Source organism: Pelodiscus sinensis, chromosome 5 (genome assembly GCF_052426305.1).
Source record: "Pelodiscus sinensis isolate ZL-2025 chromosome 5, ASM5242630v1, whole genome shotgun sequence".
Lineage (NCBI taxonomy): Eukaryota > Metazoa > Chordata > Testudines > Trionychidae > Pelodiscus > Pelodiscus sinensis.
In genome coordinates, this window is record NC_143056.1 from 59,120,687 (window position 1) to 59,134,486 (window position 13,800).

General features: G+C 41.1%; 1 protein-coding gene across 22 annotated transcripts in view; it reads left to right on the top strand.

Annotated features, from left to right (window-relative positions):
- RYR3 (ryanodine receptor 3) overlaps nt 1-13,800 on the top strand; it is a 522,680-nt gene that overhangs the window by 144,095 nt on the left and 364,785 nt on the right. For all 22 annotated transcript variants that reach the window (XM_025189447.3, XM_075927047.2, XM_075927048.2 and 19 more), the window contains 4 exons: nt 4,628-4,702; nt 5,286-5,364; nt 10,359-10,471; nt 10,904-11,003. In XM_025189447.3, coding sequence (XP_025045232.1) covers nt 4,628-4,702; nt 5,286-5,364; nt 10,359-10,471; nt 10,904-11,003 — 367 coding nt within the window. The remainder of the gene's footprint in view (nt 1-4,627; nt 4,703-5,285; nt 5,365-10,358; nt 10,472-10,903; nt 11,004-13,800) is intronic.

A 13,800-nucleotide genomic window follows, 5' to 3' on the forward strand; every position in this document is an offset into this window, starting at 1 on the left:
TTGTCGTCACCTGATAAGGCAGTAGCAGGGATGGCGATGTCGCTACCCCTTATGGACAGTAGGGTACATTAAGACCTCTTGAGGCATATGGCCCAGCGTATGGGTTCACATTAGAGGATGCTGATCCTATGGTGGACATTTTATCTCCAGGCCGGGGGCCAGAGTTTCTTTCCTCTTTATCAAGACTAGCTTCTCCACCATGGAAACTATCTGGCAGACCCCCGCTTTCAACCTCCTGATGTAGCAGTGGTACTTTGCCCCTTCTAAGGGGTTTGAGTACTTGTATACACACCTGCAACCTGGCACTCTGGTGGCCGATGCAGCCAATGCTAAGAAATGCCAGAATCACCAGTGCTCCACACCCAAGTCCAAGGAATATAAGAGGCTGGACCTGTTGAGGAGGAAAGTGTACTCATCACTTTCCAGTTGCCTCCAGTTGAAGGTGGCTAATCAAGAGGCAGTGTTTTCCCACTATAATTTTAACACACAGATCTATGGACAAATTTTAAAGAGCTCCTCCCATCAGAATCTAGGTCTGAGTTCATGGACCTCCTAAATGAAGGGAGGGTAGTTTTCCAAATGTCCTTTCAGGCAGCTCTAGATGCTATGGACTCTTCAGTCAAGACTATGTAAACGGGCATAGTTATGAGGTGCAACTCTTGGCTCCAGATGTCTGGGATCCCTCCAGAAGTCCAGAATACGATTCGCAATGCTTTTTTGTGATGGTACTGCCCAGTATGCAGTACTGGCACCTCCAGTCAGAGCTTACCTGGAAAGAACAAAGTGTACTGGCACCTCTGTAATGAAAATGATGGCAGTCCGCTGGGTCTTAAAGTGTACTGGCCCTTTTTTTTTTTTTTTTTTTTAACAAAACAAGCACTGATGATACGGGACCTTCCTTTTTCATGGCTCCAGCTTGTTTGCAGAACAAACAGATTCCAGGTGGCACAGTTTGATGGACGCAAGGGTGCATTAATGTTCTTGGACCATTAATGTTCACACACCTACATTGCAGTAGAGGCATTTCAAGTCAACTCCACGGTCTAGATATCATCCTCCCCATCAGACACAGAACCAGAATAGATGGGGTAGCAGATAAAGTTGCAATTGCCCCCCCAAATGTGAATAGTAGTGTGAGTAGGGGTGCTAATAACGAGGCTCAGTCGTCTAAGGAGTCGCCAGGCCTTAGAAATAACTTTTGAAGGTGTGCTTGAGGGCAATGTACCTGTCTTCCCCCTTGGATCCTACCCCTATGTTTGGAGACTATTTATCCCAGTTTTTACTTTGCCTGGCCCCAAGTCATGTCTGATACATGGGTTCTAGACATTGTAAAGATGGGATATTCCATTCAGTTTCTAACTACACCTCCTTCTGGCTCCCTTGCTTTGTCCCTCTTCAGGGACCCCTTTCACGAGCAACTCCTGTGGCAGGAGGTACAGATGCTCTTCGATGTAAGGGAAGTAGAGGAGGTCCCTCTACAGTTCACGGGCAAGGGGTTTTATTCCCATTATTTCCTTATCCTTACAGCTAAGGGCGGGCTACATCTCATTTTGGACTGACGCAATCTAAACAGAAACCTCAGTAAGTTAACATTCTGTATAGTATCCTTGGCCTCAATTATCCCTTCACTGGATCTGGGAGACTGGTACTCTGCCCTCGCTCTGAAGGATGCCTACTTTCATGTGGCCAAAGTTCCGGCTCACAGAAGATGCTTCCGTTCCATGGTTTTTACAAAGTGCACGGTTGTGGTGCCAACATTCCTGTGTTGCAGAGGGGTTTAGGTCTTCCCTTATGTGGACGACTGTTTGGTCAAAGGACCCTCTGAAGCGGTGGTCAGGGCTCATGTAGAGCTCACCATGTTGAGCCGGTTGGGTCTCTTTCTAAACCTTCAGAAGTCGACACTGTCGTCAACGCAATTCATAGTTTGTAGGGGCATGTTTGGAGTCCCTGGCAGCCAGGGCATCTCTTCCCCCAGCCCTACACCCACATTGTACACTTCTCCAGGCTTCATCTCTGCCCCCTACAGAAATGGTTAGCCAGCATGTACAAGCCATCTCAGCACCATCTGGACAGGATGCTAACCATTCCGCCATTACTGCTAGATGTTCTTCTTCGGTGGCTGGAATCTCTCATCATGTGCCAGGGAGTTCAGTTTCACGCCCCTTAGCCCAACCTGACTTTAGTTACCAACACCTTTGACTTGAAATGGGGCACAATCTGGGTGGACTCATGACTCAGGGAGTCTGGTTGTGAGTGGAGTGTGCAATGCACATCAATGTAAAGGAGCTCAGGGCTGTGTAGTTGACCTGTCTGGCCTTTTGGGATGAAATAAGGGGGAAATGTGTCTTGGTTTGCAAGGATACCACCATAGCGATGTTTTATATCAACAGATATGGTAGTGCTCACTCAACACCCCTGTGCAAGGAGGCGATGTAGCTGTGGGAGTTGTACGTGCATGACAAGAGGCACCTGCTGGCCTCATACCTGCTGGGGTCTCAGATCTCACTAGTGGACAACCTCAGATGCTCATTTCAAACTTACAAGTAGTCACTCAGGTGGGAGGTTGCACAGTGGCTTTTCCAAACATGGGGCTGTCCCCATTTGGACCTCTTTGCCATGAGAGGGAACAGGAAGTGCTGGGCCTTCTGTTCCTGTCTGGAAAGCAGCAAGGGCTCTTTGGACAACACCTGTCAAATTCACTGGGAGAAAGGTCTCCTGTATGCATTTCCCTCCTTCCCCTTGATTCACAAGGTGCTGAGGGGACATAGGCAGGCTCAGTAGTATGATCAGCACACTGGGTAACTGTCTCAAAGGGGACCTATGTCCAACCCATGACATATGTAACAGGAATACCTAGGTCAGATTCTGCTTTTTATACTTCTTTTGGAAATACCAAATACAGGCAGTCCCCGGGTTATGTACAAGATAGGGACTGTAGGTTTGTTCTTAAGTTGAATTTGTATGTAAGTCGGAACTGGTACATATTGTAGGGGAAACTCTAGCCAAACATTTCTCCAGAGCTCAGTTTTATTCTCCCACACCTCACTTCCCTCAGTCCTTTATACTCAAGCTGAGGTGTCTGCTGAGAAAAGCCGCTCCACGTCTCCCTGGTCTGCTGGGGGGAAGCAGCTAGTGCAGGGTTGCCTCACCCCGTTTGTAAGTAGGGATCCGATGTAAGTCGGATCCATGTAACCCGGGGACTGCCTGTACATCGAGAATTAGCCCTGATTCTTTGGACATTGATTTACTCAATAAAAGATAATAACTGTGTTGGTGTGTGAATATGAAAGAAGGCTGACAAAGAAAAACAGGTGGTCCTGTAAAGCTTGTTATTGTTTTAGTTATATTTTATAGTTGAGTTGTTTTAGTTATATTATTATTTATGTTTTCACTGTTGCCAATTCTTATTATGTTTGGTGCCTTTCTTAAAGCCCCAGATATCAGAATCTTGGCTTTTGCTAAAGAAAAATGTTTTAAGCTCACCTGGTGGTGGAGAAAAGCTTGAAAATTAGGATTGTAATTGTTCTCATTTCAAAAGGGAAATATAAAGAATCCAAAACCTATTATTTTTTAAAATTTCTTTATCTTTAAACCAGTCTCCCAGTTTTAGGGAGTCTGATGTTTGGGGCTGACTATTCTGCATGGCTTGACCACTCTCAAATTGTATTTAGTTAAATTATATTCCCTGTGGGTGTGTCTAGACTACATGCCTCCTTCGACGGAGGCATGTAGATTAGCCAGATTGGAAGAGGGAAATGAAGCCGCGATTAAAATAATCGCGGCTTCATTTAAATTTAAATGGCTGCCCCGATCTGCCGATCAGCTGTTTGTCGGCAGATCGGGGGAGTCTGGACGCGATGCCCCGACAAAGAAGCCTTTCTTCATCGACACAGGTAAACCTGGTTTCACGAGGCTTACCTGTGTCGATGAAGAAAGGCTTCTTTGTCGGGGCATCGCGTCCAGACTCCCCCGATCTGCCGACAAACAGCTGATCGGCAGATCGGGGCAGCCATTTAAATTTAAATGAAGCCGCGATTATTTTAATCGCGGCTTCATTTCCCTCTTCCGATCTGGCTAATCTACATGCCTCCGTCGAAGGAGGCATGTAGTCTAGACACACCCTGTGATAAAGATTTAACTTTGGCTAATTTTAGCAAATGCTTATCCTTATTAGCAGGCAATGGTCTCATTGAACATTAATTATTTAATATGTGGGAATATAAGAAAATGTGCATGTCTACAATATTTGTATGGATAATCATTTTTAAGATTTGAATTACATAATTTTTTTATTCTGAATGCTTCTGAAAAGTTTATAAGAAAGGTAAGAAATGCTTTCATTTCATTTCAACATATTTGTACAAAATTCCTTGGTTTTTTACTTTACTCACTAACATGATAATTAGGTCATAATAATCTGGTCAAATATATTATTTTTCACAATAAAACAGTTTTGATATAACTACGTCATTATTGTGAATGTATCATCTACACTTCTGTAAAATCCAGTTTGAGTATCTGTGTACAATACTTAAATTATTGGTAACTTCATATGAATGGAAACAGTCACCATCGTTGCTATCAAGCATTGCTATCAAGTGCTAACATTTTTCTGTCATTTCTATAGGCAGTTCAAGGAGGTGGTCACAGAACCCTGTTGTATGGCCATGCTATACTACTTCGGCATTCATTCAGTAGAATGGTAAGTGATTTGTTAATTTGCATAACAGAGTGAACTTACCATCGGAAAAGCATGTTACATATACAGTAAAATAATGTTTTTTCCACAACTGGTGATGATAAACTCAAGTTGTAATAAACACTTTAGACAAAGTGACAAACAAATACATGAAGCAACATAAACATTTAGTGTTCCCTCTTTGTGCAAGAACATTGGGGCCAACATCTTCAAGGGTGACCAATAATTTTGAGTGTCTCAAACTATCAATGACGCACACTTTGAAAATCATGGCTCTTTAAGGTGTCCCTTTAAGGCACGCAAACATTAGTAGTACTTCTAAAATCCAGGACTCTTTGATCCAGCAACATCTGTGGTCTGGCAGGACCACAGATATTGGTGGACCAGAGAACCCCAGCTGACCAGGTTCAGAAGCATAGCCCTAGCCGGGATATTTAAATTCAGATCAATGGTAAGATTGGGTTTAGTGACTCTATAGGCATAATTTTGATATTGCAATATCAAATAAGCAAAATTGATTAGAGATGTATGCCTAAAATCATTAAGCTGATTTTGATATTTTTAATAATTTCAACATGTTTTGCAGTATTTAACATGTTTGTCAACATCAAGATCCCAGACTGATAAACTTGCATTTGATGTGGGGTTACGAGAAAATGCAGCAGGTAGGCCAATATTCTGAGTTATTTTGTGAAAAAAAATTACCAATTGTACTAGTCATAATGATGCATTTAGGAAAATGATGAACATTATCAGCATTACAGATGTGTGCACCTGCCATATATATACTCATTAAGAAATAATAAGGCTGTCTTTCAGTAGGGACAACACCCTGTGGGATGGGGGAGGAAATAAATGATATTGTATGAAATAAGTGGCCAGAGTTATTCTAAGTTGGAAAAGATTTTCAAATATGGATGAAGAACACATTTTTATAATAATAACAATAATATATATAACAGTTTTATGGCCTTATGCTAACTTGGAATTAAAAAATATTTAATATTCACACTTTCATTAAATATTAAAACTTTATTTTAGTATTACGTTATTAGCTCATTCTTTTAGCTAATATTTCAATAATATAACTGTAGAAAACAAAAACAAGCAAAAATTACAAAAATCTCATCCTTAAAAAATAACTCAAAGTGAAGGGTGGGAGGGTGTGGAATGTAGCCCCTTTCCATATAAGTCTATTAAATCACCACCAGGAGAAAATAGGAGAGAGAAACAGAACTTGGATTTAAAAATAAAGATCAAAACATCAAGATTTGCATCATCTTTATTTAAATTAGCTTCCTTTGTCAAAATTGTGTTAATTAGAAGATTTTTAGCATTATATTTTTTCTAAGTTTCACCTTTATGAAAATTAAAATTGAAATTTGACAGCTTAATTACTAGAGTTCAGGAAGTAATCCCAATAACAGTGATAGAAACAAAGTTTAAAAAAAAATTGCCCCCACCTCCTGAAGTCACTTTCAAAGTTTCAGAGGCCAACAAGAAAACATGAAACTGCTATTTTAGAAGAAGAAGAAGAAAACCAGACCAGCAGTAGCTGCCAGCCATGCAACCAGAGACCAGGCCTAAGTGTACTCCTAAATTTGCCAGCCTTGAATCAGGAAGCTGTAACTAGTTCAGCAATTGCCATCCACCAACATGTAGCTTGGATATATAGTGTAATATGTGAGCTCTCTATTAATGACCTAGAAGAGTAGAGACCTCATAACATGAGGTAAACTCTCTTAACTCTGATCTTCTCCCCTAGCACACTCTCCCCACAAGAGAAAAAAAAAATGGAAAAGTATGCGGACCTCAGCCCTTGAGGTCCACAGGGTCTTACTTGAGCCTAGTCTTATCCCATAATCCCAAGGCCCATTACCAAAGCCCCTGTTCTTTTACCTCAGGGACCCTTTCATTTTATTCTCTTCACACACCAGGCCACTGGCCACATTGTGTGACACATGAATAATTACACCTCTCAGTTAATTACTAAATGCATTCCTACGTAACCACTGTGATTTGAAGGTGCTGTGAGGAAGGCAAAAAAACATCCATGATCATCTGCCAATTGGCCTACGGGAGAGAAAATTTCTTTCTAACTCCCTAAATGGGCTTTTAGCTAAACCCACAGGCTGTGTCTACACTGGGCCACTTATTCCAGAAAATCAGCCGCTTTTCCGGAATAAGCTGCGAGCTGTCTACACTGGCCCTTGAATTTCCGGAAAAGCAACGATGCTCTTCTGTACAAAATCAGCCGCTATTCCGGAAAAAATATTCTGCTCCCACTTGGGCATAAGTCCTTATTCCGGAACACTGTTCCGGAAAAGGGCCAGTGTAGACAGCCCAGTAGTCTTTTCTGGAAAAAAGCCCCGATCGCGAAAATGGCGATTGGGGCTCTTTTCTGGAAAAGCGCGTCTACATTGGCCACAGACGCTTTTCCGGGAAAAGGGCTTCTCCGGAAAAGCAGCCTGCCAATGTAGACGCTCCTTTTCCGGAAAAACTGAAAACGGAATAGTATTCCGTTTTAAGCATTTCCGGAAATTCATGCCAGTGTAGACACAGCCACAGTGTCTGTCTAGCTAGATTCTCACTTCTGGTTTGGGTAGTAGAAGTGGCAACTGGGAGCTATGGAATGTTGGTCAATCAGCACTCTGTTCCCTCAGCTGTCTACTGGGTGCCAGAGACTCCCATTGGGCGGGACCTGCCTTTTGTCCCTTCCTAAGTATTTCCCCTTCCCCCTTTGTTCTGAGGGTATGTCTACACTGCCACCCTAGTTCTAACTAGGGAGGCTAATGTAGTCATTCGAACTTGCAAATGAAACCTGGGATTTAAATATCCTGGGCTTTATTTGCATGTTCCCGGGCGCCACCATTTTTAAATGCCTGTGGCTGCGAGGAGGAGGAGTAACGGTAGTTCAAATTAGGAGCTTTAATTCGAACTACCTAGCCCGTGCCGCGTGTAGCCATGGGCAGGTAGTTCGAACTACGGGGCATTTAAAAATGGTGGCACCCGGGAACATGCAAATAAAGCCCAGGATATTTAAATCCCAGGCTTCATTTGCAAGTTCGAATGACTAGATTAGCCACCCTAGTTCGAACTAGGATGGCAGTGTAGATATACCCTGGGACAGTTCCCATTTTAGAGCCAGTCCCATCAAATTCCCCTACTCCTTGATGCAGATGGGAAGCATTTTTTTATCTTAAAAATAATAATAAAAGTATACTTTGGGTCTAGTGATAATGACAGTTATCTATATACTATACCCCATTTCACATGGAGTCTTATCTTTGATGTTTCTTCCTGGTCTGGATGTCTTCATGGCCTTTGTTCTGAACCCTGTGAAGTTTAGATTCCAAGAAAGAGTTAGTAATTGTTTTCAATAACCAAGGGTATGTCTACACTACCCTCCTAGTTCGAACTAGGAGGGTAATGTATGCATACCGCACTTGCTAATGAAGCCCGGGATTTGAATTTCCTGGGCTTCATTAGCATAAGCAGGGAGCCGCCATTTTTAAATCCCCGCTGCTTCGAACCCCGTGCAGCGCGGCTACACGGGGCTCGAACTAGGTAGTTCGGACTAGGGTGCCTATTCCGAACTACCGGTACACCTCGTTTCACGAGGAGTAACGGTAGTTCGGAATAGGAACCTAGTCCGAACTACCTAGTTCAAGCCCCGTGTAGCCGCGCTGCACGGGGTTCGAAGCAGCGGGGATTTAAAAATGGCGGCTCCCCGCTTATGCTAATGAAGCCCGGGAAAATCAAATCCCGGGTTTCATTAGCAAGTGCGGTATGCATACATTACCCCGCTAGTTCGAACTAGCAGGGTAGTGTAGACATACCCATAGTTACTCTTATAGATGCAAACTTACAAGTTTGGCTACCATTTGTTTTAGCATGTTGTTCCAAGGAAGGGGTGTGTTTTTATCTCTTTGGTAATACACTCCTGTGAAAATCAATCCTGATATTTTTGTAGTCCCTTTCAAAGTTATTCTGAAAGGTGTGTGATGTGTCCCTTTGGCTTTGTAATTTGCTTTGTAGTTGCAGCGTAAACTTCACTTTGGTATTTGTCATATTGTAAATGTACAAAAAAAGGCTTTTCACACGTCATGTTAAAAAAAAAAGTAAAAAGCCTTTAAAGGAGCTTTTATGTGTTAAGCATTTTGACAACTTCTTGCTGCTTTTGTACCAAATCTGCATTTGATAAGTAAATACTCTTTTCCCCCCCATTAAACTGTACTGTGGAATCCATCTCAGCAGAAAAGAGGGATGTTCACTTTGTATGTACTAAATCTCTAAACACTTGCATATTTAAAAACAATTGACTGACACTTTATGGAAACACATTCTATTTGGAATCAATTGCTGGTATATCTCCTGTAAATTGAGTTTATTTTCTTTGTTATTAAGAAAATTACCATAGAAAAACCCCAAAATATTTGTTTCCTTTGAGTTTATCCTCTCCTGTTATCTAATGTAATAATCTCCACAATTAGTTCTGTAGAATTAATGTGTGACTTCACAATGACAAAATTATGATTTAAAGTGAGGAGTAAATTTTAGGGTAAAAAATCCTTCAGAATATATTGCCTTAGAGATTGAAACAGCTTGTTGCCCTCCTACTTTTTGCCAACTCTTCCATTTGTGTATGATTCTTTCCCATGTTTCATTAGCTTACTGCCTCTCCATAAACAGGCATTAATGGGTGTGAAAAATTGGACAAGTTTGTATAATTTCCCTGGGACTTTTATTGATGTCAAAATACACCAGACTATCACAAGGCATATGGAGAAAGAGTTCTAGGGTGGTTACTTTAAACTTTGTTTGCCTGGGCCGGTAGGTTATGCACTACCAGCAGAATCCATTGAATTAATCCATAGATTCTCTTTTTGTAACATAGCAGTGTTGTAAAGTAGTAGGCATCATTTTAAAATACAGTATAATTTCATTTTATAGTGGGCATATAGCTCACAGCTGAAATAATAAAATAAGATATGTATATGTAGGGTGGGATAACAGGACAGCTTGAAAGACTGATAATAGTTAAAACTGATGTAGGAAATGAGCCAGTAACTCACTGGTTGTAGAAAGCATAGAGGAGGCAGGTTCTGAACTGCAAGCTTGATGACCCTCAGATGTTGAGGGAAAGAGACGGATGTTCAATTACAGTATCAGGTTCATCGAGGCTTGACTGACAGTGCCAATAATAGGGGAAATGGGAGGTGTGAATTGCCAGAAAAGCAAAACAAACAGTGTGTATATATGGCAAATATCCTTATAAAATTGTTGATGTTTACTGCATGTTATGTAAATGTCTTATAAAGGTATCTGTACACTATCTTAGAATGATATGCAGATTGCACTTCTATAAATCTGGGACTCTCTAGTCTTGCAACAGATGTTCCAGGATCAGGAGTCCCCGTGTGCTGGGGCAGGGGGGAAGTCAGGAGCACAATGCGATGAAGGGAGGTGGGAGTTGGAGCTTGGTCTTATGCAGGGTTGGGGGTAAGGACCTTTGCTGGGGGAGGTGAGGGTGGGAGATGGTGTGCAGCTCAGCTGGGCTGCGTGGGGAGCTGGGGAGCCCAGTGCATGGCCCAGCTGGGCTAGGGTGGGGGCGGAGGGGGAGTAGGAAACCCAGCATAAGCATCTTTGTATATTGTAGGTGAGGCATGCTGGTGGACAATACATCCTGCTTCTAAACAGAGGTCAGAAGGAGAGAAAGTTCGAATTGGCGATGATCTTATCCTGGTCAGTGTGTCCTCTGAAAGATATCTGGTAAGGCCATTTATTTTAGAAATGTTCTTCTTTTGATTGTTCTATTCTAAGTAGAAATAAATGCTGTTGTTACTATTATTAATACTGAGTGGATTTGGATAGATTTGTATGCTGTGAAACAAGTGTCTGAGTCTAAGAAATTGCAGAAAGATTTCTGAGATACTGAAAGTTTTCAACCAAGGCTACGTCTATATTGGCAACATTTTGCGCAAATACTCTTTAACGCAAGAGTTTTTGTGTTAGAGTATTTGAGTAAGAGAGCATCTACACTGGCATGTGCCTTTACACAAAAGATGTGCTTTTGTGCAAGAGCATCCGCTTTTGCACAAAATCTTGCCAAGGTAGACATAGCCCTAATGTTTGAGAAAACAGTATTTTATTGCACATCCTTTTGAACTGTTCTTCCGAGTTATGGCTTTCTCTCTGTTACAGCATCTCTCCATGTCAAATGGAAACGTAGAAGTTGATGCCTCCTTTATGCAAACCCTCTGGAACGTCCATCCTACATGCTCAGGAAGCAACACTGAAGAAGGTATGTCATATTAAAAGAGAATGTTAAAAGAGAATATTTATTATATAATTTTTCATGACACTTTACAGAGTCTACAAAAACATAGAAAATAAGTATAATAGAGAAAAGAAGGATAACTGAAGGGCAAGAGGGGGAAGTATGGATAGCACAACAATTAAACTCGCTAGTAAAAATCAAATGGTTGATGTAATTGTAGATGTACAAAGTATACAGGGCTGAGTGAGAGATGACAAACAGAGTAACACGTTGTGATGGATATGCAGAGCAAAGGAAGTATGACAGGGATCAATGAAAGAAAAGATTTATTTATTTATTTCTATAACCGTAATGCCAGGGAGCCCCAGTTATGAACCAAGACCATGTTGTGTTACATACTGTTTAAATCTAGAACAAAAAGATGTTTCCCACCCTATCAAGCTTACAATCCAAGTATAAAACAAGATACAAGAGATGGGTATAGACAGACCAGTGGGGTAGTAAAAGGACTTCAAGAGATGTTGGTCAGCAAGGTAGGCAGTGGTCTCAGAACATCAGTGATCTAAACATTGTCAAGGTTTTTTGTACCTATCATGAAAATTCCAGTTTTAGGGAGAGGTTTGAAGGAAGATAATAAAGTAGATTTAAGATATTTATGGGGAGCTCTTTCCAAACATGAAGGACAGCATGGAAGTAGGCATTAAAATGGTGACTTGTTTAGAAAATCTAATAGGTGATGGAGACTGGCATTGTGCACTGATTGGAGACAAAAGTCAACTTTTTTATACTGAATAACAGATGACAAGCTATAAAAGATGTTGAAAAAGAAAACAAGAATCTTACATTTCTTGCAACAAAGAAGGGATGTAAATACATGGCTGATATGGTGAAAGCAGTAAATTAGGGAAATTATGTTTGCAGCAGCATTATGGATGTATTTGAGTGAGACATGACTGTACATATCAAGGCAAGAGAAAAGGGTGTTCCAAGATGATGAATCTGGAGTGAGAGGTTTAGTTTTCCGGATGGATAGGAAGGGCCATATTTTAGAAACAATATTCTGAAAGAACTGGCAAGATTTAAACAAGATCTAGATGGGAGGACTGAGAGAGAGATTCAAGTTGTAGATGATGCCTAGGTTATGGGCAGTCAGAATGGAGTGTTGTCTACATTGGCAAAGAAAGTAGAAGAGGGAAGTGGAGGCAGGAGGAAGAGAAAGATTTGAGGAGTGTATCAAAGGTGGCAAAAAGGCAGTTGGGATTGAGAACATGGAATTCAATTAAGTTTGAAAATTAGCTATTTAACTAGGAAGATGTCAGAGCTGAAGAAGGATTTAGGCAGGTGAAGAGCTGTGTGGAGTCTTAAAATAAGGCTGAAATATAATTTTTCTTCTTTGAGTGGCTTCTATATTCTTGTCTGCGGTACCAAGCTTGTTCACCATAAGCTTCTGGAACCCTCTGCATAACAAAATACAGGACTATGTAGCACTTGAAAGATTAACAAGATAGTTTATTAGGTGATGAGCTTTCATGGGCCAGACCCACCAGACTAACACGGATACATTTCTATCACTATTCTGCATAACAGTATCTGTTGAGACTTTTCAGCTCTCCTTCTCTCCTGGAGAGTTCTACAGGTGTAAAAGGGCTAGTAGCCCCAACCTCTCCTCAATTTCTTCTAATCACTGAGGATACAGTGAGTTATGATCTCACACCATGTACTCGAATTGTTCACAGGTGTTTCACAAAATCATAGACTTCTAGAACCATAGGAATAGAAGTGACTAATAGGGTCATTTAGTCTAATCCCCTGTCAAGATGCAGGATTTGTTGGGTCTAAATCATCCAAAACAGATGATTAACCAGCCTATTTTTGAAAACCTCCAGTGAAGGAGCTTCCATAACTCTTTTGGCAGTGAGTTCCATTGTCCTACTGGTCTTAAGTTAGGAAGTTTTTCATGAAATTCAGTCTTCTGTGCTGTAGTTTGACTTGATTGCCTCTTGTCCTGGCCTCTTTAGCAAGAGAGAACAGCTTTCCATCTTTTTTTATGGAAGCCTTTCAAGTATTTGAAAACCACTATTGTTCCCCTTTAATCTCCTCTTTTCCAAATTAAATATACCAGTTTCCTTCTGTCTTTGCTCGTATGGCTTGCATTCCACTCTTTTGGCCATCGTTGTCTCTCATCTCTGGATCCTTTCTAGTTTCTCCACATTCTTTCTATATGACGGTGACCAAAAGTGGACATAGTATTAGAGATGAGACCTAACAGGCACCAAGTAGAGTGGTACTATCACCTTTCATGACTTGTAGTCTTATGCCTCTGTTAATGAAACCTAAACTCACATTTGCTTTTTTTGCACCAGTATCTCATTGCTGACTGCTGTTAAGGTTGTGATCTGTCACAACTCCCAGGTCCTTCACAGCAGTGATATTATTAAGCCACTTACCCTCCCCCATTCTATATTTGTGAATTTACTTCTTCCCTTAGTGTAGCACCTTACATTTGTCTTTGTTGAATTTCATTTTTGTTGTTTTATAGCCTAATTCTCCAATTTATCAAGATCTCTCTGGATCCCTATGGAAACCCACTTGAGAACTTCTAATCTGACATGCTTCCATTAATAATTACTCTTTGAATGAAGTTGTTCAACCAATTATGTATCTATCAAGCCCGCATTTCTCCAGCCTTCTTATTGGAATATCTTGTAGAACTGTGTCAAATAGCCTTGCTGAAGTTTAGGTATATTATGTCCACAGCCTTCCTCCTTGCCAACAAACCAATTATCATGTCAAAGAAACAAATTGAATCGCTTTGGCGTGA